Source organism: Calypte anna, chromosome 4A, assembly GCF_003957555.1.
Source record: "Calypte anna isolate BGI_N300 chromosome 4A, bCalAnn1_v1.p, whole genome shotgun sequence".
Lineage (NCBI taxonomy): Eukaryota > Metazoa > Chordata > Aves > Apodiformes > Trochilidae > Calypte > Calypte anna.
Window position 1 is genome coordinate 1,492,948 of NC_044248.1, and position 23,235 is coordinate 1,516,182.

The 23,235-nt window shown below is 49.6% G+C and overlaps 1 protein-coding gene across 6 annotated transcripts in view; it reads right to left on the bottom strand.

Annotated features, from left to right (window-relative positions):
- Positions 1-22,397, bottom strand: part of SLC4A4 (solute carrier family 4 member 4) — a 146,985-nt gene extending 124,588 nt beyond the window's left edge. For all 6 annotated transcript variants that reach the window (XM_030450129.1, XM_030450128.1, XM_030450130.1 and 3 more), the window contains exons 1-2: positions 22,149-22,397; positions 698-771 (exon numbers count right to left, since the gene is read on the bottom strand). In XM_030450129.1, the coding sequence (XP_030305989.1) occupies positions 698-770 (73 nt within the window). In that variant the 5' untranslated portion in view covers position 771; positions 22,149-22,397. The remainder of the gene's footprint in view (positions 1-697; positions 772-22,148) is intronic.
- Between the last annotated feature and the right edge of the window lie 838 nt (positions 22,398-23,235).

The following is a 23,235-nucleotide window of genomic DNA, read 5'->3' on the forward strand; positions in this document are numbered from 1 at the left end:
GAGCCTTGCCTTTCCTCCTACTCCCCCATTAGTTTTTCAAGCACCCAGTCAACTGATCCTCCTAAACCAAGATAATTTGCTGCAAATAATTCATTCCTATCAGCTTAATAATTTTCTGCAAACAACCTGAAACTAAACTTCTTTAAATGCCTTTTACCTTTGGGATTTCACAACGTTTTCAGCTGCGGGAGGAAAGAAAAACCCTTGCTGAGGAGTCTACTCTTTGCCTAAAAAGCAAAAAACCTGTTTGTTCTGTTAACAGAAGTTCTTCAAGGGGAAAAACCATCTCTCTTTGTGCCTCCTGAGCTAAAAGGATAACCCAGGCAGATGTCTGTTTGCTGCCCCGCTTCCACCCCGACCCGCAGCACCAATCCTGCTGTTTTTTCCAGTTTGCTTCTCCATCTGCTACACACCTGCAACACACCCTGCTCCAGCCCTTCCCAGGGACACACAGGGATTGCCAAACTCTATTCCCAGAGGAGAGACCAACATTCCCCTGCCAGCCACGGCACACAGGAGGTTGTGGGACAGGGAAACACAACAACATCACTCCTCAGCTACTGAACAAGAGGATTTCGTTAAAAAGTCACTTTCACCCCTACCCAGTACTGGGGTTTCAGTCAATTTTAGGGTTAATTACTGGGCAAAACAAAGGTGGTAAGGCACCCTTCCTCCCCAGTACTCCCAGCTCTCTTACCTTCCACTTCTTCTTCATCACATACATGTTTAAGGAAGGAAGCCCCTCTATCCAGTACTGCCTCGTCCTCCATCCTATAGTAATAGAAAAGAAAAAAGGAATGCTCAGACTTCTCCTGGAGGGAGCTGTTGGGAGCAGCCCAGGTGGTGGGCTGGGTAACTTGGAGGCTGGTGTTCATCTTCCTGCAGGCACTGCTGCTCTCCTGCCGTGCTGCTGCTCCAGACACCTCCTCTCCTGTGCTCTGAGCTGGAGCTCCAGTTCTAACCTTGAGAGGACATCAGTGGTGACAGGTGGAAGAAAGGTAATCCCAACTACAAGGCTTTGGGCTTGCTTCCTGTTGCTTTTTTGTTTGTTTGTTTGTTTTGTTTCCCTCCTCCTTTTTCCTTTTTTTTCTTTTTTTCTCCCTAAAAGGATGGATGCACTCCCAGGCAAGTTTGGGGCAGTCTATGCCCTTGCCAACAGTCCGGGGAATTCCAGTTTGCCTTTAAAGTTCTTCCCAAATCCCTGGGCTGCAGAGCCAGAGCCAGGCAAGCCAGCAGACCCTGCAGAGCCACCCCAAATGCCTGGGGGGACCCCAGCCTCCAGCCAGCCTCTTAATACCAGCAAAGCACACTTGTGTGCTGGGAGGCAAGCTGTGGGTCACATGTTGGCCTGACAGAAATCTGACATCTGAGGATTATCCACAGACCCAGCTAGAGGCAGCCAGACCATCACAGCAGTCATTTATGTGTGTCACCCATTCATTCAGCCACTTGGGGATGGGGTTTAGTAGTTGCTTCCTTTCCCCTCCCCCTTCTTTGCTGTTTCTCTGTAGGGCAGAGATTCCCCAGACCCTGTGCTTCCACCCTACAAGTGCTCCTTGGACTGCCCAGCACTGCAGGAGCTCACCCACAGAATAAAACCCTGCACGTCTCCAAGGGCTCGTCTGCAAGCTCACTTTTGACAAGCAAGCACAAAAATGCTCAAACAACAAAAAGCAAATGTAGCTCTGTGAAATAATCTCCTTTGTAGTGCTCAGAGGCTCAGCACACATTTGCTGCTCACTGCTGGCCACTCACTGGGGCTGCTTTCTGGCTGAACACAGCTGCTAACCTGGGTTCCTAGAAAGAAGCAGACATATGGGGGTACAGATCAAACCCCACTGCCCTTTCCTTATTCCCCAGATGGATCAGCCACAAACACGGGACAGAAAGAGACAAATCCTTTAAAAACTCCTCACATCCCTCTTGCTCTCACTTGTGGTCCCATGAGACCCTCCAAGTACATTGCAGCAAACACTAATAATTTTTTTAAGGCATGTTCAGATTAAGGAGAGTATAAAAAGTGAACTGATTAATACAGAGAAATTAATTTCAGTGTCTTAGGACATCGACCTTAAATGTCAACACCTACCTGAACAAAACAAAACAAAAACAAAACAAAAAACCAACAAAAAAAAAAAAAAACCACACATAAAAAAAATCCCAATAAACAAAGAAGTAAAAAAAACCAGCTGTAAGAAGAGCCAGCACCCCCGTTTTCAGCCAGCAGTGGCCCAGCAGCCACTCTCCCACCTTTCCCAAGTTTTCCCCCCCTTCAGCCCCTTCCCTAACCCACCATGGCCCCTCCTTGGCTCCTTGCCTGCACATCAGCTCCATGAACAAGTCTCAGAGACCTCACAGATAAAAAGCACAAAACAGGTCAGACCCAAAGCCACCAACTAAGGCTCCAGAAATACTCATTTGGCATTTGGATTGCTGGGTGGCAGCAAATAATACCCTGAAATGAAGGGGAACATCAGCCCCAAAGCTCAGCTCTGTTTCAGACCTGTGGAACCAAGGCCCCCCCTTCACAGGGGCTGTTTCTGCCCCCTCTGTCTGAGCCTCCCCAGCAAGCTCCAGCTCTTCCTTCAGTTATTCCAGGATATTGATGCAGCTTTTCCAAGGGGAACACGCTGCATGGCTGCTCCTGCCTCTTTGCAGTGGGTGTGAAGGCATGCACCAATTTTTAATTTTTTTATTGCTTTTTTTTTTTTCCTCCCCCCTCAGAGCAGCACAGTAGCTACTTGCTATAAACACAGCAGAAAACATCTGGCACAGATGGGAGAGGATTTCCAGCCCCAGCCCCAAACCTCACACACGTTATTACCCTGTGCACTCTGTTCTCACACACACAGAGCCTGCCCTGCCCTCTGCCTCTCTGACCCCAACACCCAGACACTCAGGTCCTTCAGGGTGTGGACAGGTACAGCCACACCTGAGCATCCCTGAGCTCCTGCTCCAGCACCAGGGGCTCCAGGATCATCATCAGTCCCATGGTGGGGGGCAAGAGGGAGAAAGGAGGGGAAAGGAAGGGAAGGGGCAACTTCCATGGCCTGCAGAGGACATGGTGCTGAAAACCCACCAGGTGACACCCACCTAGGAAAATATCTGCTCTAATTCCCCACCACAGCAGTGCTTTAGGACACTGAGCTACCAGAACATGGAAAAGAAGGGCAACAAAGCTGGTGAAGGGCTTGGAGTACAAGGGTTGCAAAGAGGGGCTGAGGGAGCTGGGGTTGTCTGGCCTGGAGAAGGGAAGGCTGAGAGGAGACCTCCTTTCTCTTTCCTACTACCCGAAAGGAGGTGGTAAAGAATCAGAGAATGATTTGGGTTGGAAGGAACCTCTCCAGGTCACCCAGTCCAACACCTACAGTATCAGGGACACCCTCACCCAGCTCAGGGTGCTCAGAGCCTGTGGGTTTGAGGTGAGGATCAGTCTGCTCAGTGATGTTACAAGTGATACTGGGCTCAAGGTGCAGCAGGGGAGGTTTAGGTTGGATGTTAGGAAGAATTTCTTCACTGGAAGGGTTCTCAGGCACTGGAATGGGCTGCCCAGGGCAGTGGTGGAGTCCCCATCCCAGCAGGGATTTAGGAGTCCAAGAGCCATGGTGCTTAGGGCTGGGGTTTGGTGAAGCTCTTGCTGTTCCAGGGCATGGTTGGACTCGATGAGCTTGGAGCCTTTTCCAACCAAGGTGATTGTGTGATCCTGCAGAACCATCCCCAACAGCACCTCCTGGGCTGGGGGGCACAGAGCCCAGGCTTCCCCCCAGCCTCCCATTAACTGTTGGGATGATCCATTCCCCCAGTTCCCAGCCCTGCTTCCTAGCTGGAAACCTGCAGAGGACAGGAGGGAGCCCAGTGCTTCCCCCAGCATGGACTGGGAGCTGAGCGGATGGGAAGGAGCTGGGGAGGGGGGTGAGAGGCCAGGAATAGAGCTTGGGTTGTCTTGGCACGGAGCCCCAGCTCTAATCCACAGGAGTTTAGGGATTAGACTCCCCAAGCACCACCTCCTTTGACTTGGTCTTTTCTGCCCTTCTCAGATTACTGCTGGGATTTCTTCAGGTCAAAATCTAGCAAGAAAAACAAACCATCCTTCTATGAATTGGCAACAAGGAAAGATTTCGGCCTCCCCTCCTCCCAATTTTTTTAAACAATATAAAATGGGAGTTGCAGAAATTAAAAAAATAATAATTTAAAAAATCACTTGAAATTACAGGGAAATCTTTATTTGGGTAAAGGTATTTTCACCATCACACACACACTGTACAGGAGGCTGGAAATTTAGCAGTTGCTTAACTTAAAGATCTCTTCCAAGCAAACCAATTCATAGAAATGTACCTTAATTTCACAGCCTGGTTTACCAGGTAAAAAGCATGGGACATTCAGACACCTTTCAACTAGACCCACATCCTAATTCCTGCTACTGCAAGGTTTTGGAAACGAGCCTCAAAAAAATGAACTAAAAAAATCTTGGATTTCTATTTTCATCATCTAGATGTGAGCAAGTCAGGCACTGACAGAATCCACTCCAGTGACAAACTGTGAGTAATTGGAGTAATGCCTGAGTAATTGCCTCTCAGGAGAGCTCAGTAGCTTGCTCCCAACCCTTTCCAGCAGTGACTTGATGCAGCAGAACAGGAGTCCCAGGCAGGCAGCACAGCACAGCACCCTCCTCAGACCCCAATGTGCTGTCCCCAGCTCACAGGAACACCCTGCCAGACTGCCTGGGAAGAGTGGGATTCACTGAATAGTGACAGGGATCCCAGAGCTCAGAATGGAGAGAAAAATCAGTACAGAACAGGCAACACGAAAGAAAGCACAAAGATTAAAAGTCTGTTCTACAATCAGCAGAGCTGACAGATGAGCAGGGAGGTTTGCCTCTGCTCTGCCTACACTTACCTGACAGTCTCTGCTTTTATATACAAAATATTTGTTAATTTAACTATTATATTCATTATAAATTCTTCCAGCAGGTCTCCTCCTTAAAGAACCAAACACTTGCAACACATCTCCAAAGCTGTCCTGTCCCCTCTCCCCATCCTCCCCACAGCCAACTCTCCCAAACCAGGACAGGTGGACAAATGGAGGGATGGAGGGACAGGCAGAGGGATGGGGGGACAGGCAGAGGGATGGGGGGACAGGCAGAGGGATGGGGGGACAGGCAGAGGGATGGGGGGGACAGGCAGAGGGATGCAGGGACAGGCAGAGGAATGGGGGGGACAGGCAGAGGGGATGGGGGGGACAGGCAGAGGGATGGGGGGGACAGGCAGAGGGATGGGGGGGACAGGCAGAGGGATGGGGGGACAGGCAGAGGGATGGAATGCTGCCATCCCCAGCCACCCAACCCACCCCAGCCCTGGGGTGCCCAGGCAGGGGGGGCAGAGCCTGGGGATGCCATCAGCACCTGTGCTTTTTTAACTCCCCAGCTGAGGAGAGGGGAGGGAAAGCAGCATTTGGGGCAAATAAAGCAGCAGGGCTGATGTGGCAGCAGGAGCTGTGGCCCAGAGCTCCATCTTGCTTCAGTGAAAAACCCCAGAAGGTAGCCAGGGAGCCAGAAACCAGAGCTAGGACTTGCTGATAAGCTTTTATGGTCCTACCCGTTTCAAACGTCCCCTGCAATGAGGAAGGAACTCCAGCAAACTCCAGACAAGGAATGAAAAGCCAAGCAGAGCCCTAAGTGCAGTGGGAGCAGTGGGAGCAGCATGCCCAGCCCCTGGGAAAGGCATTTCCAGAGCAATCCCTTTGCAATCAGCCAGGGCAGGGAACGTGGCAGCTCTGGGGGAAGGGGAGAGGACTGGGAAGGTGGGGTCAGAGAGCAGCTCATGGGAAAGGCAGGGGAGGTAAGGACTACCTGAGCCTGCAGAATCCACCACCCTCCTCTGCTTCTCCAGGCCTGGCATCATTGCCCTAGCAAAAGCCCTTGCTCAGAAACCTGTCTGTGAAGCTGAAGCACAGGGGATAGGGATGCAGGAGGAGAAGAGACAAGGCTGGCAGGGCAGAGCCACAGCCACCAACAGCCCTGTTTGGGACAGACCACAGCACAGCCCCTGGGGGCTCCCAGACAAGGATGCACACAGTCACAGAATGCCAGGGGTTGGAAGGGGCCAAAAAAGATCCTTGAGTCCAACCCCCCTGCCAGAGCAGGATCCCCTAATGTGGGCCCCACGGACACAGCTCCAGAGGAGGAGACTCCACAAATCTCATGCACAGAGCCTGGACCTGAGCAGAGAGCAAAGCCACCAAAGCTTCCCTGGCAGTGACAACCAGTGTCCTCAGCAAGCCACCCAAGTTACCTGCCAAGTGTGCCTGGATCCCAGAGGTAAGGAGTCAATAAGCTGAACAGGCACCTTCTGCCACCAGAGAGGCAGAGACAGAGGCAGAGGTTCCTTTCTCTGCAGCCTGTGAACCGTTCAGATGGTGGCCAAGTAAACAGGAAACAAGGAAGAAGCCTTGGTCCCCATCATTCCCTCACAGCCCCTATGCAAATCCTTGAATCAACAGCCCAGTGTGACCAGTTCCTCTGAGGGGCTGGATGGCTGCTGCTTTCCTCACATGCTTACTTATGGGCTCTATCACACAGAAAAATGAGCTTGACTACATTGAGCACAGTCTGGTGCTTGATGCACTTTTAGAACAGGCTGCCAAATTTATCTTGGATGCAATTTCCCCCGTTAGCTCCAGAGCAGAATTTATTTCCATGCTTTCTCAGCAAAAGGCTGTACTCAGCAGGAGCAGAGGAGGACAGAAGCCTCTGCTTTCTGCTGAGAGATCTTGTGCTGGAATAGTCTTAAATCTAAACAGAAACCCAACTTCCTAGAAACTAACTCTCAATAATCAACAGGGAGCTGACCCTCCAGATGACTGCTTTGCCCCAGGCAGATGCAGACTCAGCAGCAGAGGCAGGGAAGGTTCTCCAGCACCCTCCTGTCTGATGATGCAGGGTGTGCAGGGAGAGGCTGGAGCAGACACTGCCCCACAGAAGGCTGCCTGCCTACCTGCCCATTTGGTCTGGGCCCTTCCTGCAGTGCCCCTGTGCTGGTGGCAGTGCCAGCACGTGCTGGGGCACCACACATGTGGCAGCTGCTGAGCAGTCGTGCACACACTAGTGAAACAAGGAGGAAGCAGGAAGTAAGAAAGCTTTCCCAGTGTATCACAGAATCCCAGGTTGGTTTGGGTTGGAAGGAATCCTACAGGTCATGGAGTTCCAAGCCCCTGCATGGGCAGGGAACCTCCCATCAGAAGTCACCACCAGCTTACAGGCACCTGCAGGCTCTGTCTGGGTTAAGTCCTCTTTCCAAAGGGCCTGGGAAAACTGAAAGGGCTGCTCCTGCTTCCTCCTGCCTCTCAAGCATGACAGGGACACAAGCCTCTCATTATGTGACACCAAAGCAAGCTGGTTTCAAGGGGGGCTGGAGAAAGGAGGAGCAACACAGGGTCAGTGTACAGCCCATCCATCCTGGAGCTTCCCATCTTCCCTTCCCTCGGGGTTCTTCCATGGAAGACCAGCTAGGTGGGATGAGGTGGCAGGCACAGCACCCCATCCCCCAGCCCTCCAGGCACTCCTTGGCAGAGCTGGCAGAAGCCAGGCCAGGCTGGCAGAGCTCCTGGGTCCCTGGCACAGCTCTGGGAGGTGCTGGCACCCATTCTGCACCCAGCATCCTGCTGACACTCTTCATGTACAGCTGCACCACAAGCCAAGGCCCCAGGGTGCTCCAGGAGCCATCAGGCAGCACCAATCAGACCCCAACCCTCCAGAGGTGTCACCTGGATGGCACTGACTCCCTTACCTAAACGTCACCCCAGCTGCTCACTGACACCTCACCATGAATGCTAAAAGGGGCTTTAGTACTAATGAGACCTTTTTGAAAACTGGGGGGCATGGGCAGAGGGACTGTTATTAGTTTGGGGTTTTAATAAATTCCCAATGAAGTAATCTCCTTGTCACGTGAAACCTTTCACTCTTCTCAGGGACTTCTTTCACAGTTCTCAGGACTGAAATTTGGTCTCACTATAGGATTTAAAAACGAGTCTCAGTTCTTGACTAAATCTTTTTTTCATGAATTCTTAAGAACTGAACCACCAAGCACTCCACAGCTCTGTCTCAACTGACAGGTTAGGCCTGCCTGAAACTGGGCTTTAGAGTTCTTTAAATTTATTTTGACAAAGTAAGTTATTTCATCTGGATTTCAATTTAAATCTCTGAAAACTTCAGAGGGACCCTTCAACTTGGATACCTTTAAAAATTTACTAGAAGAAATAACCAGAAGTGAATGAAACCAAGCCTTCATCTGCATCAACAGGACAGTAACACCAAAAGCAAGGGGATACTGGCACTGGACCCCAGGTTAGGTGTAGCAGCTGCAGCCACTGTTCTGCCATGGTCAGATTGCTTACCATGAAGTGACACAACTCTCTGAAACCTTACTGGTTGGTTTCATTTCCTTCTCTTCAAGCAAACCATGGAGATGTGACTGGAGACACACCAGCAAGGAGAAGTCTACATCTCACCCAAGCTTCATTTGGAAGTTGGAGCATCTCAGTGACAGCTCTGTGTCCAGCAGGACAAGATGAACCTCTGCTGCTGAGCTCCTGCTTCTTGTACCTTCCACACTATTGCTCTATTTAGTGTAGCCAGAGCCAGGAGAGACACAGAGATGCTCTGAGAGACATTCTGCTTTGTGAGATGAGTCAATCAAGAGGCAGAAGTGATTTCAGGCTGCAAATGTTATGAATGTATCCATTTGAGGCCAACATAAACCAGGTATTTTTGTAGCTTAATTTTCTGCAAAGCATGAAATATAAATCAGACAGAAAAAGCTTTCTCTGGAGACAGAATGGTGTCAGGTTTTAAATCTACAAGCAGCAGTGGATTTTCTTTTAAAAACTATTACTTCAAGACAGCCTGGGGGAATCTGACTTTTTTATTCCTGCCATTTATTACTGTGACAATGTCATGCCCCTCAATATTTTTATTTTGGTTTTATTACTTATAGGCAACTTGATATTGACCATGGTTTTACACATCCAGCTGCCTACTCCTACCATTTCATTCAGTACTGCATGCTAGTGGAAAAAAGAACCAAGTTCAACTTTGGCATGAAAAAGTTCCTTAAAGCCCTCCCCATCTTCCAAACACGTGTAGTAAAACAGGGTTAGCAAAATCTTAAGAATGGTTCAAAAATGGTAAAGTGGCTGGAGGAAAGAGCACATCTCAGGAGTGGACTGAACCAGGAGGCTAAGGTGGAAAGATGACTGCAGGATACACAGCTTCTTTTTGCCCTGCTTGGGAGAAATCAGGCAGTGTCCAACAGATTTAGGATGTAGCACATGACTGGAGGCTCAGCAAACCTTAGATGAAAATGCTCTCATAAATCAGCCCTCTGGAGCATTTTCATGTGCTCTTCAACCAAAACCCTTGTCTAAAACACAATCCTGGTTTATGCAGCAGTTGCTCTTTGTTCAAGCCTGGTGGAAGAGCCCTCTGTGAGAAACCTGGGTCTCAGTGTGTTGTCTCAGAAGGTACCACGGACTCGGAGCTGCCCACAACATCACAGGGATGTATTTATATCAGCCCAGCACAGGAGTTTAAAATGAGTGTGAGACTTTACAAGAATGTAACAGACAGGGATGCACCTATCCATAACCATGCACAGATCTATAAATCCTGACAACAAACCAACATCTGCTGAACGTTACCCACGTGGAGCCTCAAAAATCAAGGCATGGGTAGCTTGGACCCAAGGGGATGTTTTCTCCCTGTAGACAAGGATGTTGAAGTGGGCACTTCAGCCTTGCCAGGCTGCCTTTTAAAAGAAAAAGGTTATCTGGAAAGGGAGTTCCTGGGTTTAAGTCCATTTCCCACTCAGCAGAAGAATGGGCAGTGTGTACAATGTGGGGTGGGGCAGCACGCCCAGTGCCACCATCAACCCTGGGCTGGTTTTCTCCAGGGAAAACAATCCAGCACTCCCAATCCTCTCCCCCCAGCAATCAGCTCCTGCACTTGTCCTCCCGTGTGACTCTTCTGAGGGAAAGTCCTTTCCCTGGAGCAATAACCCCCAGCACACCCAGTACCCCCATTAACACAGAGGTGTGAGACGAGCTTACAGCTTCATCTCACTGCTCTAATTAAAGCTTGGAACTTGCCCTTCTATGACTACTTTCAAATGCACAAGTCTGCACCTTGTCCTTCCCACCCCCTTCCCAAGCATCTCTGAGGTGCTGGAGTCATTCTAAAAGCATCACAAGATGCTGGACACCAAGACTGGTCCAAGCCAGGCAGCACAGAGCAGATGCTGGCTTTTTCTGCTGGGAGAGGACAGGCAATACCCAAAGAGCACAAAGCTCCAGCAGGGGAAGGACAGAGCCTGGTTGTACAAAACGTTTTGGACATATTTGAAGCAACCAAGGGAGTTAATGCACTTTCAGCACTTCCCAGAGTGCAGTCCCAGCATTTCTGATCCAGTTCTCAGCACTCTGAAGTGATCAGCGCTCACTCAATACGCTGGTTTCAAACCCATAATCCAGCAGCAGAAAGGATATTTTTAACACAGATGATTGCAGTAATCTGCCTCGACACTCAACCTCACACACAGCCCATGGGGCACAACTGAGCAGCACAGGATGGTGCTACCCCAGCAGGGACTCCTTCAAGTGTGCAAATCACCAGGATCCTCAGCCAGCCAGGACTGTGCTGGGCAGCCAGACACTGAGAGCTGGAGAAAGTGTGGGGCCAAGAGCCAGGAGGATGGCAAGGGCTGGATTTGATTTCTGAACAGTAGAGGCCTTAAGGTGGGTGGAAAAGGAGAAAAAGCAAAAATAAAATAGGAAATAATCTCCTCAACCCATCCCTGGTCACACAGTGAAAGCTCCTGGAAGGTTACACAGCTTCTACAAGTGAGACAAGTTACTCAAAAGTAAGAAAGAATGTGATGGCATCTGAGATCCCATCAAAAGGAGTGTGATCTGAGCACACAGCTCTAAAACCAGCACAGAAGAGGCAAAGTCACCCCATCCAAAAGTCAGCACACACACAGACCTGGTGGAGGAAAGACAACTTCTCCAAAGCTAATAAACAAGCAAAAACCAAACCCAAACCAGTGGCTTTCAGACTAAAATGCACCAAAAGGTGAGCTCATCCTGACTTGGGGATGCTTGTCCAGAAGATTTTACAGAGACTGCTCCCTAAAGGAGATGGGAGAAAATCTCTTGTGAGGAAGTAACCAAAAGTAATGTAAATCTGGGAGCTAGAAATGCAAACAGACACTTCTCAAACTAAATTCCCTTTTTGCCTCCATCAACTGCACTGGGAGGGGAAAACAAACAAAAAAACAACCACCCCAAAACCAACCAACCAAAAAACCCAGCCCCAAACACAAGCTTACAAACTACTGCAAGTTTCCTGAAGATGAAGAAACAACCCAGAGAGCAGAGGCGAGGGAGCAAAACCATAAAAGTTATTTTCCATCCATCTGAGAAGAAACTGAAAGAAAGAATTTCATCATTTCCACCAATTTAAGCTCCAGCAGAACACCAGGAGAACGTAAAGTCCCAGCCTGGAGCACCCTGAGCCCAGGGATCTGTTCTGTCTCCCAAGTGTTCACCAAATCCTGGTTGTGGCAGCACAAGCCCCAGACCCCCCAGGATGTGTGTCCCTCAGTGACACCCCTGAGCATCAGGCAGCAGCAATGTGACAGTTCCCTGCCACAGGGAATCACAGAACCATCAAGGTTGGAAAAGACCTTCAAGATCCCTGAGTCCAACCTCAATCCAACTCCCACAACCACCAAACCATCTCCTGAAGCTCCACATCCAAGTGTTTCTTGAACACCTCCAGGGATGGTGACTCCACCACTTCCCTGGGCAGCCCATTCCAATCCCTCACCACTCTTTCAGGAAGAAAAATTTTCCTAATATCCAACCTAAACCCTGGCACAACTTAAACCCATTTCCTCTTGCCCAGACCCAGGATGCACCTCCAGGAGAACAGTCTGGTGTAGCTGCTGGGCTATGCTCAGCCTGCTGAGACAGAATTACTTACATCTGCCCGCTGGCTAGCACTAGCCAGGCTCAGACACACACAGGGAAACTCTTCTTCTCCCCAAAATTCCAAGTCACAACAGCAGAGGGGTCAGATTGTCTGTGGTTTTGCCAAACTCATCAGAAAAAGAGAACATCACTGATGGAACAGTGCTGGCCAGGGAGCTAGGAGTGTCTGGGAGAAGGTCCCCACCACCCAGCCTCACCAGGGACCTCACACCCACACCGTGGGGTTTGTACACCATTTGTCACCAACCCTCCTGCAGTGGGCAATGTGGAGCAGGTCACAGGAGCACCTTGGGACAGCCCCTGCCCTGTGACATGAGCAGCTGATGGGATGCCAGCACTGCCTCCCAGTGACCCACTGGCTACCTCGATTCCCAGTATGGAGCCAGTGACGAGCAGACCAACCCTGTGATCTTTAAACTGGGACCTGCAGCCTATCAATCAGCCATTCATCAGAACTTGGCCCAGACCAGGCAGGGCCACATGATTGTGGCTTTGCTGCATTAGTCACCAAACAAAGTGACACGGGTTCTTCTGCCACCAGGACAGTGACCCAAACATGACACAGAATAGAAGCAGAGGGGCATAAGCAGACAATGCCTGGTCCTGCATAAAGTCATCCTTTTAGAAATACTCAACTCATTCTCCCAGCTAAAGGAGGTTGCTAGTGGCTTGGCATTTTGTTTCATGGGAGAGTCATGCTCTTTAATTGGGTTCTAAATGCCCTAAAGCTGGCTTTACTGTATCCTCCAACCACAGCCAGGAGTGCATACCTGCAGTGCTGAGCAGGCTGCTACCAAGTTTTAACAAGACTGTCCTCTAGATGACATCCAGCTCAGGGCAGTCCAAAACAGACTTACTCATATCAGCCTAAAACAAGGCTGAGAACAACACAAGAAGTAGTTTCTTGCCAGGAAGGGTTCATAGCTACTTCTTACCAGCTCCTCTCCAGTGCCCCATTGCCATGGAAGAACAACTGGGAGGAGAGCAGTGATGGATGCTCATACACACCTCTGTTGCAGGAGGTCCTCCAAGGGAACTGAAAACCTCTTGTAAGGACTAACAAGCTGGCTCAGAAGACCAAGCAGATCTCTGGAAGATAAAACTGGACTTCAGCATCTGCCTAAAAAAACTGGAGGCAGCCATTCTTTCAGAAGAAACTTCAGAGAAACAACTTTCTGTAGCAGGCCTGAGACACTTGGTTTGCTCTGACAATATAGCAAATTCCAGCTGGGGATGGAGAGGACAAGGCAAGGCAGCACCCATGGCCAGCACCCTGAGCATAACCTGCTCACCCTGCTTGGCTCCCTGGGGCTGCCCTGATTCAGCCCCAGCTCACCAGAAACCCTTCCCAGCAGTGCTGTTGGAACTGGACCTGCCCAGCTTGGTGCCTCCAGATTTCCCTGCCCATCTCTAAGTAGAAATCACCAGTACAGAGGATGGGACAGCAGTGGCCAAGTCCTTCCCAGCAGTTGGGATACAAAGGTGCTTTCTACCCTGGCAACCAAGGCTTTAGTAGCAGGAGAGAGAAAAGGTGGTGACTGAGTGAGTGCCAATCACCAGCAGCTGCAGGTGCTTTCTTAAATCTCTCCCTGAGCCCAGCCCACAAATCTTCACACAAATTTCTTGGAAACAAACAGCAGCTTTATGGCCAGCACCTAATTGCAACATGGGTGTTTAAAGGTAAATGGAAAATACTCTATGGTAATATTACATCCCAGTTATCTGCACTCCTTATCTTGCATTTTTTTATTGCTTAGTGGAATGACTGGTCTGGGAAGAGAGCCAGAAAAGCTGAGTTGGTACCAGAGTTCAAGCCTTTGTAGACATTACTGAGAATTTCAAATTAAGGGTCATATCCAGAAGTGTGCTGACCTCCTCATGGAAAAGCCCAGGTACCCACACTGAGTTACAGCCAAGCCTCCCCAGAAAATACTGAGCTCTTTGTACGCAAGGCATTGCTGCACCAGGAATACTTAAGGTCTCTTATTCATCATCACCATGAAGATGTCGTCTTCATTTGTAGAAAAGCAGCTACAGAAACTTTTAGAGCTCACAGAAATCTCGGTGCACTCCCCACTTCTCCACTGCTGAAGGCTCAGAGGGCATTCAGGTTACTGGCTGGGAGCTGTATTTTGGGCATGATGAGCTTAAGTTGGTTTTGCAATGCTTTTTAATAAATTAAGTTGTACACCTAATGTTCAGTGGACTGCATTGGCTCTGGGCTCTTCCAGCTTGATCTTTAATTTGAGTAATTATTTTAAAAGCTGGAGACATGATCTCCCTTTATTCAATGTCTGGAGAGGATTCTGATATTGTGAGATACAGCTGAGGTTTCCACAGAGCACTCCCTTTCAACCAAAATTATACATTGTGCTTTTGGCAAAGGGAAAGAGATGGGTGAACCAAACAGAATTTACAGAATTAGGAGGTTTTTGTTTTGCAGCAGTCCCTGCCCTGTTCCAGTGCTGTATTCACAGGTGCAGAGGGTCCATCCCAGGTTAAACTGAAGCAGGATGACCACAGGTAGGTGCCCACTCCTTGGATTCTTCCTGGCAAGAGGGATGAGGCATGGAAGTGAGGAGCAGTCAGAGCATCCCTGGTGTGAGCAGTGCCCATGGCAGCAGAACATGGTGTCTGGGCTTGCCTCCCCTGTCAGCAGAGCAGGGGCCTGAGCCTGCACTCAAGCCCAGACTTGCTCACATTCTTTCCATGCATCAGGCTCTCAGACTTGGCTTCAGAGCAGGGCTGAGGGGGAAATGCAAGGGCCAGCACAAAGCCCAGCAGCCCCAGTTCTTGCAGGGTCCCAGCTACATGTGGGACCCACCTGCTCAGAGCACCACGTCCTGACCCAAGGGGCTTCTCACCCCAAAGCCACCTCAGGGACCTGTGCTTTGGGTGCCACAGTGACCCTGCCTGGCACAGCACAGCCCCTTCCTCTGCCCTGCAGCCCACTGTCACACACCCTGGTGACACAGGCCACCCGACCCACCCACGCTGGGCACTCAGCTCTCCAGGCTACCTCCATCTCTTCAGATGGCTCTTGTCTTTCCACCCATCCGACACCCCACTTCAAAGACCACTCTGTCTTTGAATGGATCTGGTTTTCAGCCAAACGTTTCATTTCAGTTCTTTTCCCAGTTAACCACAACCAGAGCACCCACAGAAGGCATTCTCACACCTTGCAGGACACAGGATAATCTGTTTTTCTAAAACCCCTCTGTGCCTTTTCAATAGATAAACTGATCACTTCTCCTTCAGAAAGAGGCAGAGCCAAACACTGCTTTATGCTGAGGGAAAAGCATTTCCACAGTTATGGGAATATCTTTGCATATATCACATTCCTGTCAAAGTACTTCTTGCTCTTAAGAGAGAATTATCTTTTCTTCCCGAGCACATTTTGGTGATGTATGTGTGTCAGTAACACAATGGAGAAAGACACTAACTCTGAAATGGAAAGTTAATACTCTGCTAATGACATCTGTCTATTCAGGACATTTCTTCAACAAAACCAGTGACGCCAGAGCTGCAAGTGAACTGTGATCCAGACACAGGCTGGGCAGCTGGACCAGGTGGAGATTCCTTCCAACTGAAAGATCCCATTCTAAGCAGTTATTCTATTCTACAACCTCCCTCTAACACCACCCAGCAAGTGAAGACTTTGTACTGGTCTCCAACTGATTTCCAACCCCACCCCAGGAGCACCTAATGGCTGCAATTTAGACTTTGTTCCTCCCCCCTCCTGCCCCATCTGATCAGCTCTCACTCACCCCACAATGTCCTGCTCACACCAGTGGAGCCCCCAAGGCTGACTGAGCTGCCCCAAAGCCACAAGTTACCCCAGGTAAAAGTGGGGTTCAGTGGGATTGAGGCAGCAGCAGCCCCCCAGCAAGGCAGGAACCAGAAGAGGGGCTTGGCTGTGCCATGGAACTCCCCACTCACACCATGCCTGGGACACTGCTCCTCAGACCTGGTTGTTACTGACAAACCTGAGCCCAGGAGATGAGGAGATGTTAAACCAAACAAACCTGAGCCCAGGAGATGAGGAGATGTTAAACCATTTGTCTGGGGCACCTGCCAGGGCCCCAGGGGCTGTGCTGCTGTGCCACGAAGGCTTTGGAACGGAGCTTTGCTGGGCAGAGAAGGGAACAAAAGCCCAACCACTGTCATTGCCCTTATTGTTCCTGCCTGGAGGGACACCCAGGCTGGGCCACTGAACGGGGCCACTGTTCTTCATCTCTGCTCTTTGTCTGCTGAATGCAGGGACTGTCAGACGTGGAAGTGATATCAGACTCTGCCAATTGAGGAAGGAATTGAACAAAATCCCTCACCTCCAGATTTGCCAACTAAGAGACCTGTGCAGAAGGCAGAGGTGTGGGTGCCCTGCCTGAGGAACACCTCCAGCCAGCTCCTTAACCACCACTGCTCCTCCAGCTGCTCAGCAGCTCCTTCCCAGCCTCCTTCTACCATCTAATATCTACCATCCAGGCTCCTCATCCTTAGCAACCCCGATGAAAGATCTCAATGCTTACGCAGAAGGCTGACGGTGTGTCTGAAGTGTTAAAGAGTCACAGGCCCCATAAAAGCAGTTAACTTTGCAACCTCCTGGTCAAGGTTGAGTTGAACTGGGAGCTTCAGATCAGTAAGGCTGCGAGAAGTGATTAAAATTAAGTAAAAACACCAGACAAAGTACTCTGATCTTCTGGTTGCACACACCGGTGGCAACTTGTGCTTCTGCAAAATGGACAAAATGGGAATGTTTTAATAAAGATCAGTATTTGACTTGCAAGATTCCAGGCTTCTTTGGCTTCAGAATACAAACTCATTTATTCATTAGAAAGTTTGCATGCTTTGCTCAGAAAACAGTAGCAGAATGTGCCACAGGAATCAATTTTGAGTGAAAAAAGGCAAAAAATGTGTTGCACCTGCAGACCCGCTGTGATTTCTTGCCTGAGAACAGCTCAGTGTGATAACTTGCAAAAGAAAGTAAAATTAAATCTCCTCTGGGGAACAATCACATGAAAGCTTAGCCTGTCTCATTAATTCCACAGCTCAGCAGCAGTCATCTTGCACAGGTTAAAAAAGGAGGTGCCATTCCCACCGTCACCCCCAGACTTCTGAGTTTTCCACCCACAACTGTTTGTGTCCACAGCCGGGCAGCAAATGTAGCAGGAGGAACACTGAAGCAAGGGAAGTCCAAAACCACCCTTCAAAAAAGAAAAAATGTAGCAAAGAAATCCCATTGCTAATGGAAGTGAAAATAATAACCAAGCAAGATGAAAAAGCAGCCCTTGAAATGTCTCAAAAGGAGCAGCACAGGAAAACCTCCTCCAATTTAAAAAGAAATACAATTTGTTTCATGGTCTTTAGCTGGATCCAAGCTCTTCTCCTCTGAAACTCAGCAAATCTTTACTACAGACCATACCTTGCAGGAATAGTTTGTTTACAAGGTGAAGAAAATTATGTTATTCATCAAGCCAACATTTCTATTACACAGTACATTAAAATCTTGTCTTCTATTACGGTAACATTAGAATGGAATGAATCCATTTTTATAATTATAATTAATAACAGAATAAAGCTATTTTAGTAATCCCCTGTCTCAAAAGAAGTCACTCAAACAATTCCCACCACCACCGAGTTCAGTTTTTCAAGAGGCAGTTTGAGATGCATGGGTCAGTACCTACAGAAGGACAATTATGGTTTCTTTCAAGTCAGATTTAATAAAAAGCATTTAGCAAGCATATATTATATATAGTAACAAAATAGAAATGTGACCCTGCTCCCCTATAAATAGAATTACATAATAAAGCTAGGACTTGAAATGCTGTGACTTGGAAGATCACCCTCCCAGTAAATGTATAGATTAGCCTTGCTGTCTCTCTCTGGATACACATATAAAGTATAGAAACAACACATGAACATTAAAAAAAATAAATCCCCCTTTAGTCTTTGTTTTACTGTTGCAGCAGAATCAGCTCTGCTAAAAAGCACAAATCTCTGCAGTTCAGATGCCTAAAGTTTATTTGAACAGTCAGTTAAAAGGGTTCTGGTTTTGGTGATGTCAAATTACCTCTCCTGCTTTTTCTGGTGACAAAACATGTCAAAAATAAGGTCATTTGCCATTTCCTCTGAGGTGCTCAGAAGGAGCAGGCAGTCTCAAACACTCTGGATCACAGCTGACTATTGTGTGCCGAGTCCTCTGCTCCTTTTATTGACAAGCAAATCTGGACAGAACCCCACAACTCCAAACAGAACTGAACACCCCAAAGACCCAAGATGGAGGTTTCTCAGATTTCCCTCCCATAAAACTCACACAAACTCTCCCCACCTTGTGCTTGTGGCAACTTCACAACTTTTATCTCATGGGAAAAAATTACCAGCTGCAGGAGAGGCATCCAAAGACCTCTCTGTCTCTTCAGTCCAGGTGATCAGGCAAGGGAAAGCCAGGAGGATGAATGATCCCTGTGGGGCTTTGGGCTCTGCAGGTCACTACACATCATCCTCAGTCCCAAAACACTGGGGCACAGTCCTGTTCCATAGGAGGTATTGTCATCATAATTAACATCAGGCACTGATTGCCAGGGCTAACACAGCACCTTTCAACTCAGTCTCTTCAGCTTTTACCTGGCAGCTGCTCACTATTTGACACTGAGCCACTGAGGTCCAGAGAGGTGGTAGAGACTTCCCCAAGAGCAAGCAGGCTGCAGGACAGACTGAACCAAGGTCTTTTAAAGCTCAGCACCTTCCTACATACACCACACACGGTTTATCACCCATTTATAGGTTCTATAATTGTCTTCAACATTGTCCAACAGCAATAAAAAGCATCCATCCCACAAACTATGTCCAGTCCTGAGCAAACCCAGTAGAAACAAGATGCTACAGCAACTCAAAGTTCAAAGGCAGGGGGGGTCAGAAGCCTTGCTTTCAGTGGTTGTAGGATTTCACTGCAACCTTGATAGTTTTATTGCTGGGGTTTTTTAGTTCAAGCCACACAATGAAAGCTAGTTATGAGAAAGACCTCTGCCTGCCCATCCCAGTAGGGTTGTTCAGCAGGAGCACAAAAGAGAAGCTTTCCCTTCCCCAGAAATAGCCCAGAGTTCCTTTATCAATATGAGCTGGGAACTGCTCTGGGTTTTCACAGAGCACTCCTCCCTTTGCAGCCTCTAAATGGGTTTGCAGCCGGAAGCAGCTAATTGACTTCAACCTGATAGGAGTTATCAGGGCCCTTTTAATTTGCTCAAAGCAGAAGTTCAAATTCTAAATCTAATGCACAAAGCAAAGCCTTGGTGAAAGGCAGGTCAGTGGAGCGTGAGGAGGAGGCTCTCACTCAGGCAATGAACTCATTTTTACCACAGAGGAAACAACTCTGGGCCACAGCACCCCAGGTACAACCCTAAGAACACTGTTGTCACCCCAGCACCTTCAAACCCAGGCTAAATTCCTCTGGTGCTCCCAAGCCAGACAGAGGAACTCAAGCACAAACCACTAAAAGCTGTGCTATTTTTGATGGGGACAAGTGTAACTATGAAATTACATAAAATTTAATAAATTATTAAAGAAAAAAAAAAAACCAACAGAAGGAGAAGCCTAGCAAATGCACACTAACAGCTCAGCACGTAGGCACCAGGAGGCATCACTTTCTGGAGGCACAGGGGTGTTTTCAGGCTTCCCTCCTCCCGAAGCAGCTATTCCATCCATGCCCAGCATGGATTCACCTCTCCAACTGCTCCTCTCTGCCTGGGCAGCATCTCCCACTCCCAAGATCTGCTACCTCACAGCAGCTGCTTACAGATTTATAAATAAATACAGTTTCTTCACTCTCCTGCACACCAATTTTCATTCACTGTCTTGTCCAAAATCCCTTCCAGCTTGTTATTTATTGTGGTTCTTCAAGGTGGCAGTGCAGTCACTTCCAGACAGAAACACTCAGGGCTCCTCCAGCCTTGCTGGAAGAACACTCGTGTCCAGGAGCAAGGCTAGATCAGAGAACAAAAGGAGTTACAGGTTTTCCCTTCTCTCAGGGAGGTTTTCCTTTGAACTGCACTTTGTGCACAAATTCAACCTTTTCTTATCGAGGAAAGACATCAGTAAGTGAAGGATTTGCCCTCCACCTGCTGGGGGATTGCACAAGAACATTTTGAAGCTCCTCCATGGGACTCTTCTGACAAGGCACAGTGATGGAGAGCACAACACCTGTACACGAGGCTGTTGTCTGACTGCAGAGGAGTTTCAAGATTTTAAATTATTACATGAAAATTGAAAGGAAAAAACTTCAAGTCTGATGTGCAGAAAAACCTGCCAGCCCTTGCTGGGAGCTGGATGGATGTGCTCAGGGTGTTACCTTGCTAGGAATGCCCTGTGCACACAAACCAAAACCTCACTCCTCCTCCCAGATTAAAAAAAAAAAAACGAAAAACCAAAACAAAACCAACACAACCAAAACAAATCGATCCATAATTCCTTCTCACCACACTTCTAATCTAGCCAGCAGCACCCACACTGCCAGTCCCTCTGAGGCTCTGGGGCACTGCTCTGCAGTTGGCAGCCTCTTGGTTAAGGGTGGAAGGGTGGCTCCTTCCTTCAAGTTCAGCCCCTGCTCTTACAGATGTCAAATTCACACTCAGCAGGAGGGAAGTTACAAGCAAGTCCTCCCTATGGTTTGTTTGTTTGAAAAACCTAAGTCTGAGTTAACTTCAACATTTGCACCTAAGGGAGGAGAGAGGGATCCCAGGAAAAGCCCAGCTGCAGGTTGCACCAACACCCACCCTGCAGATCACCCTGACACTCACAGGCAGGTGAAGTTACTGACAACTGCAGGCACCAGCTGAAATCAATAAAGCTTTGCAAACCTGAGCTCCACAACCTTCCCCCAGAAGTCCTCAACCAGGAAAGGTAACTCAGCCCCAGCTGCAGCACAGGCAGCAGGCAAGAGGAGGGCAGAGCCTCAGTTCACACACACACACACACACACACACACACACGTCACCATGTACACACGCACACAGATGCAGAGAGCCCCAATTAATCCTTCTGCATATGACTGGAAATTATTGCAATAAAGTTGAGACTGTAATTAAATAGTTGGTGGGATTTGGGAGCCTCAAGTCTGGAGTTTTTTGGTTGGGGAGGGTGTCTGTTCCTTGCTCTTAATACACAATTTTCTTTTTATTATCAATCAAGAGCAGAACCAAGCATGTTCCTGAACACTGTCACATCACTAAACAGCAGATTCTGTTCCCACACACAACATGCAACCCTGCACATTCTGTTGAATTCAGCTAGCCAAATTTCTCCTCTTTTTTTTTATTTTCATGGAAAATACATACGTTGCAGGAATAACCATGAACCATAAAGCCACTAAGCAGCTCACAGCCTCCACACAAAGTGATGCTCAGATGCACAGTAAGCTGCACTTCCCTGAACCAGCTCTCCGTTGGAGCTGTTCCTGTTGGATCTGCCCTGGGACCCAGCCTGGCCACTACCTGGCACCCAACTTTACTCCCAGGGGCAGCTCAGTGGAATAAATTGATCCAGCAGAACACCAGCTCCTCCTGAGTGTGAGTCCTAGAAGGATGCACTCCTAACGAAGGAGGAACGCACTAATAATTAACGGTGCCACAAAATTCATTTTTAAAAAGCCACCGAAGGTATATGAGGGAAAAAAAATGGTTAAACCCTCCTTTCTGTATTTGCACAGCAGTTCTGGGTTGTACTGCTCAGCAGGAAGCTCACCAAAGGGCAAAAAAGCACTAAGCAGCTCATCTCAGCAAGGAAAATATCCCCATCGGGCCACCTACCAGGTGGCACACTCGAAACTTGCGAGGAAATAACCATTTCCTTGAGCCGGCTGCGGCTGACAACGCCGCGAAAACTGAAGATAAATTGAACCCATAAAAAACGAGGAGGAGGAAAAAAGTTTTCAAAGACCACGAAGCATTTTTAAAAGTTACCACCGGCTCCCGAGCGCCAGGCAAGGGCATCGGCAGAGGGGAAGCGAATCCCACCGCACGCCGGGACCCGCAGCTCCGAGCAGCCCCAGGCTACCGGGCAGGTGCACCGGGTGCCCTCGGGTCCCGCCGGGTCCCCCCCATCTCCCCGCTCACCTCCGGGGCTCGGGCTTGCGGCGTTCCTCCAGCTTGGCGGCGGGCGGGGGGCTGCGGGGCAGCCTGGGCGCGGGTTGGGTTCAGCAGGCGGTGCGGGGCATGGCTGTGCCCCCCGCGGGTGGGGAGGGAGATTCGCTTCGAGCTCTACCCCTTCCCACGCCCGCAGAGCCCGCCTGCTCTGCTCGGCTCCGCTCCGCTCGGCTGGGGAGCGCAGGGAGCCCCGCAACGGCCCCGCTCGGCAGTGCCTGCGGAGCGGCTGTGGTGCCGGCCCCCGCCCCGGCCCGCATTTAAAGCCGCCCGCAGGCTCGGACGTCCCCTCGGCGGCTCCCATCCCACCCCCCGCTCCCCGCTCCCCTCCCCGGCCGCTCGGACGCCTCTCGCCGCGTCACGGGGTGGCCGGAGGAGGAGTCTGCGGGGCCGGGGCTGCTGCTGCCGGAGTAAGAACCCCCCGTGCCCTTCCCGAACCCCCCCGGGGCAGGTGCTGGGCGGTGAGGGGGGAGATGCTGTCCTTGCACCCCGGCCCGGACCCGCTGTCCCCCTCGGAACCCCATCCCTCCCCCTCGGCCAACACAATGGTGTCCCCGCAAGCCGCCTCACGTCACTTTTTCCGTCGGTTCTTCACTTGCCGGTTGGCTTTTTATAGCTGCCCCCCCGCTAGAAGCAGCGGCTGCCAAGCAGCCTGCCCGCGGCCACCCCCCGCCTTGGGCCCCGGAGGTGCCACAGGGCAGGGGGGGATGCTTTCGCCTTCGATACCGGACAAAGAGCAGCGGGGTTCCCCCCAACAGGAACCCCACGCCGCTGAGAACACCCACCCGAGGCAGCAGCTTGGCCAAAAGCACATCCGACAGTGAAAAAGGAAAAACCAAAAAAAAAAACACGAAGGGAAAACGTAGAAAACATCGTTTAGACACAGTTCATTACGATTTTGCAAGGAAATAATGCCAATAAAAGCTTCCATGATGCTCCTCCTCAGCCTCCAGCATGGGAACACTTGCTATCAGTGATCAACCATGCCCTGCTGCCCATAGGTACAGCCTAAGCTCACACACACACACACACACACACACACACACACACACACCCCCTT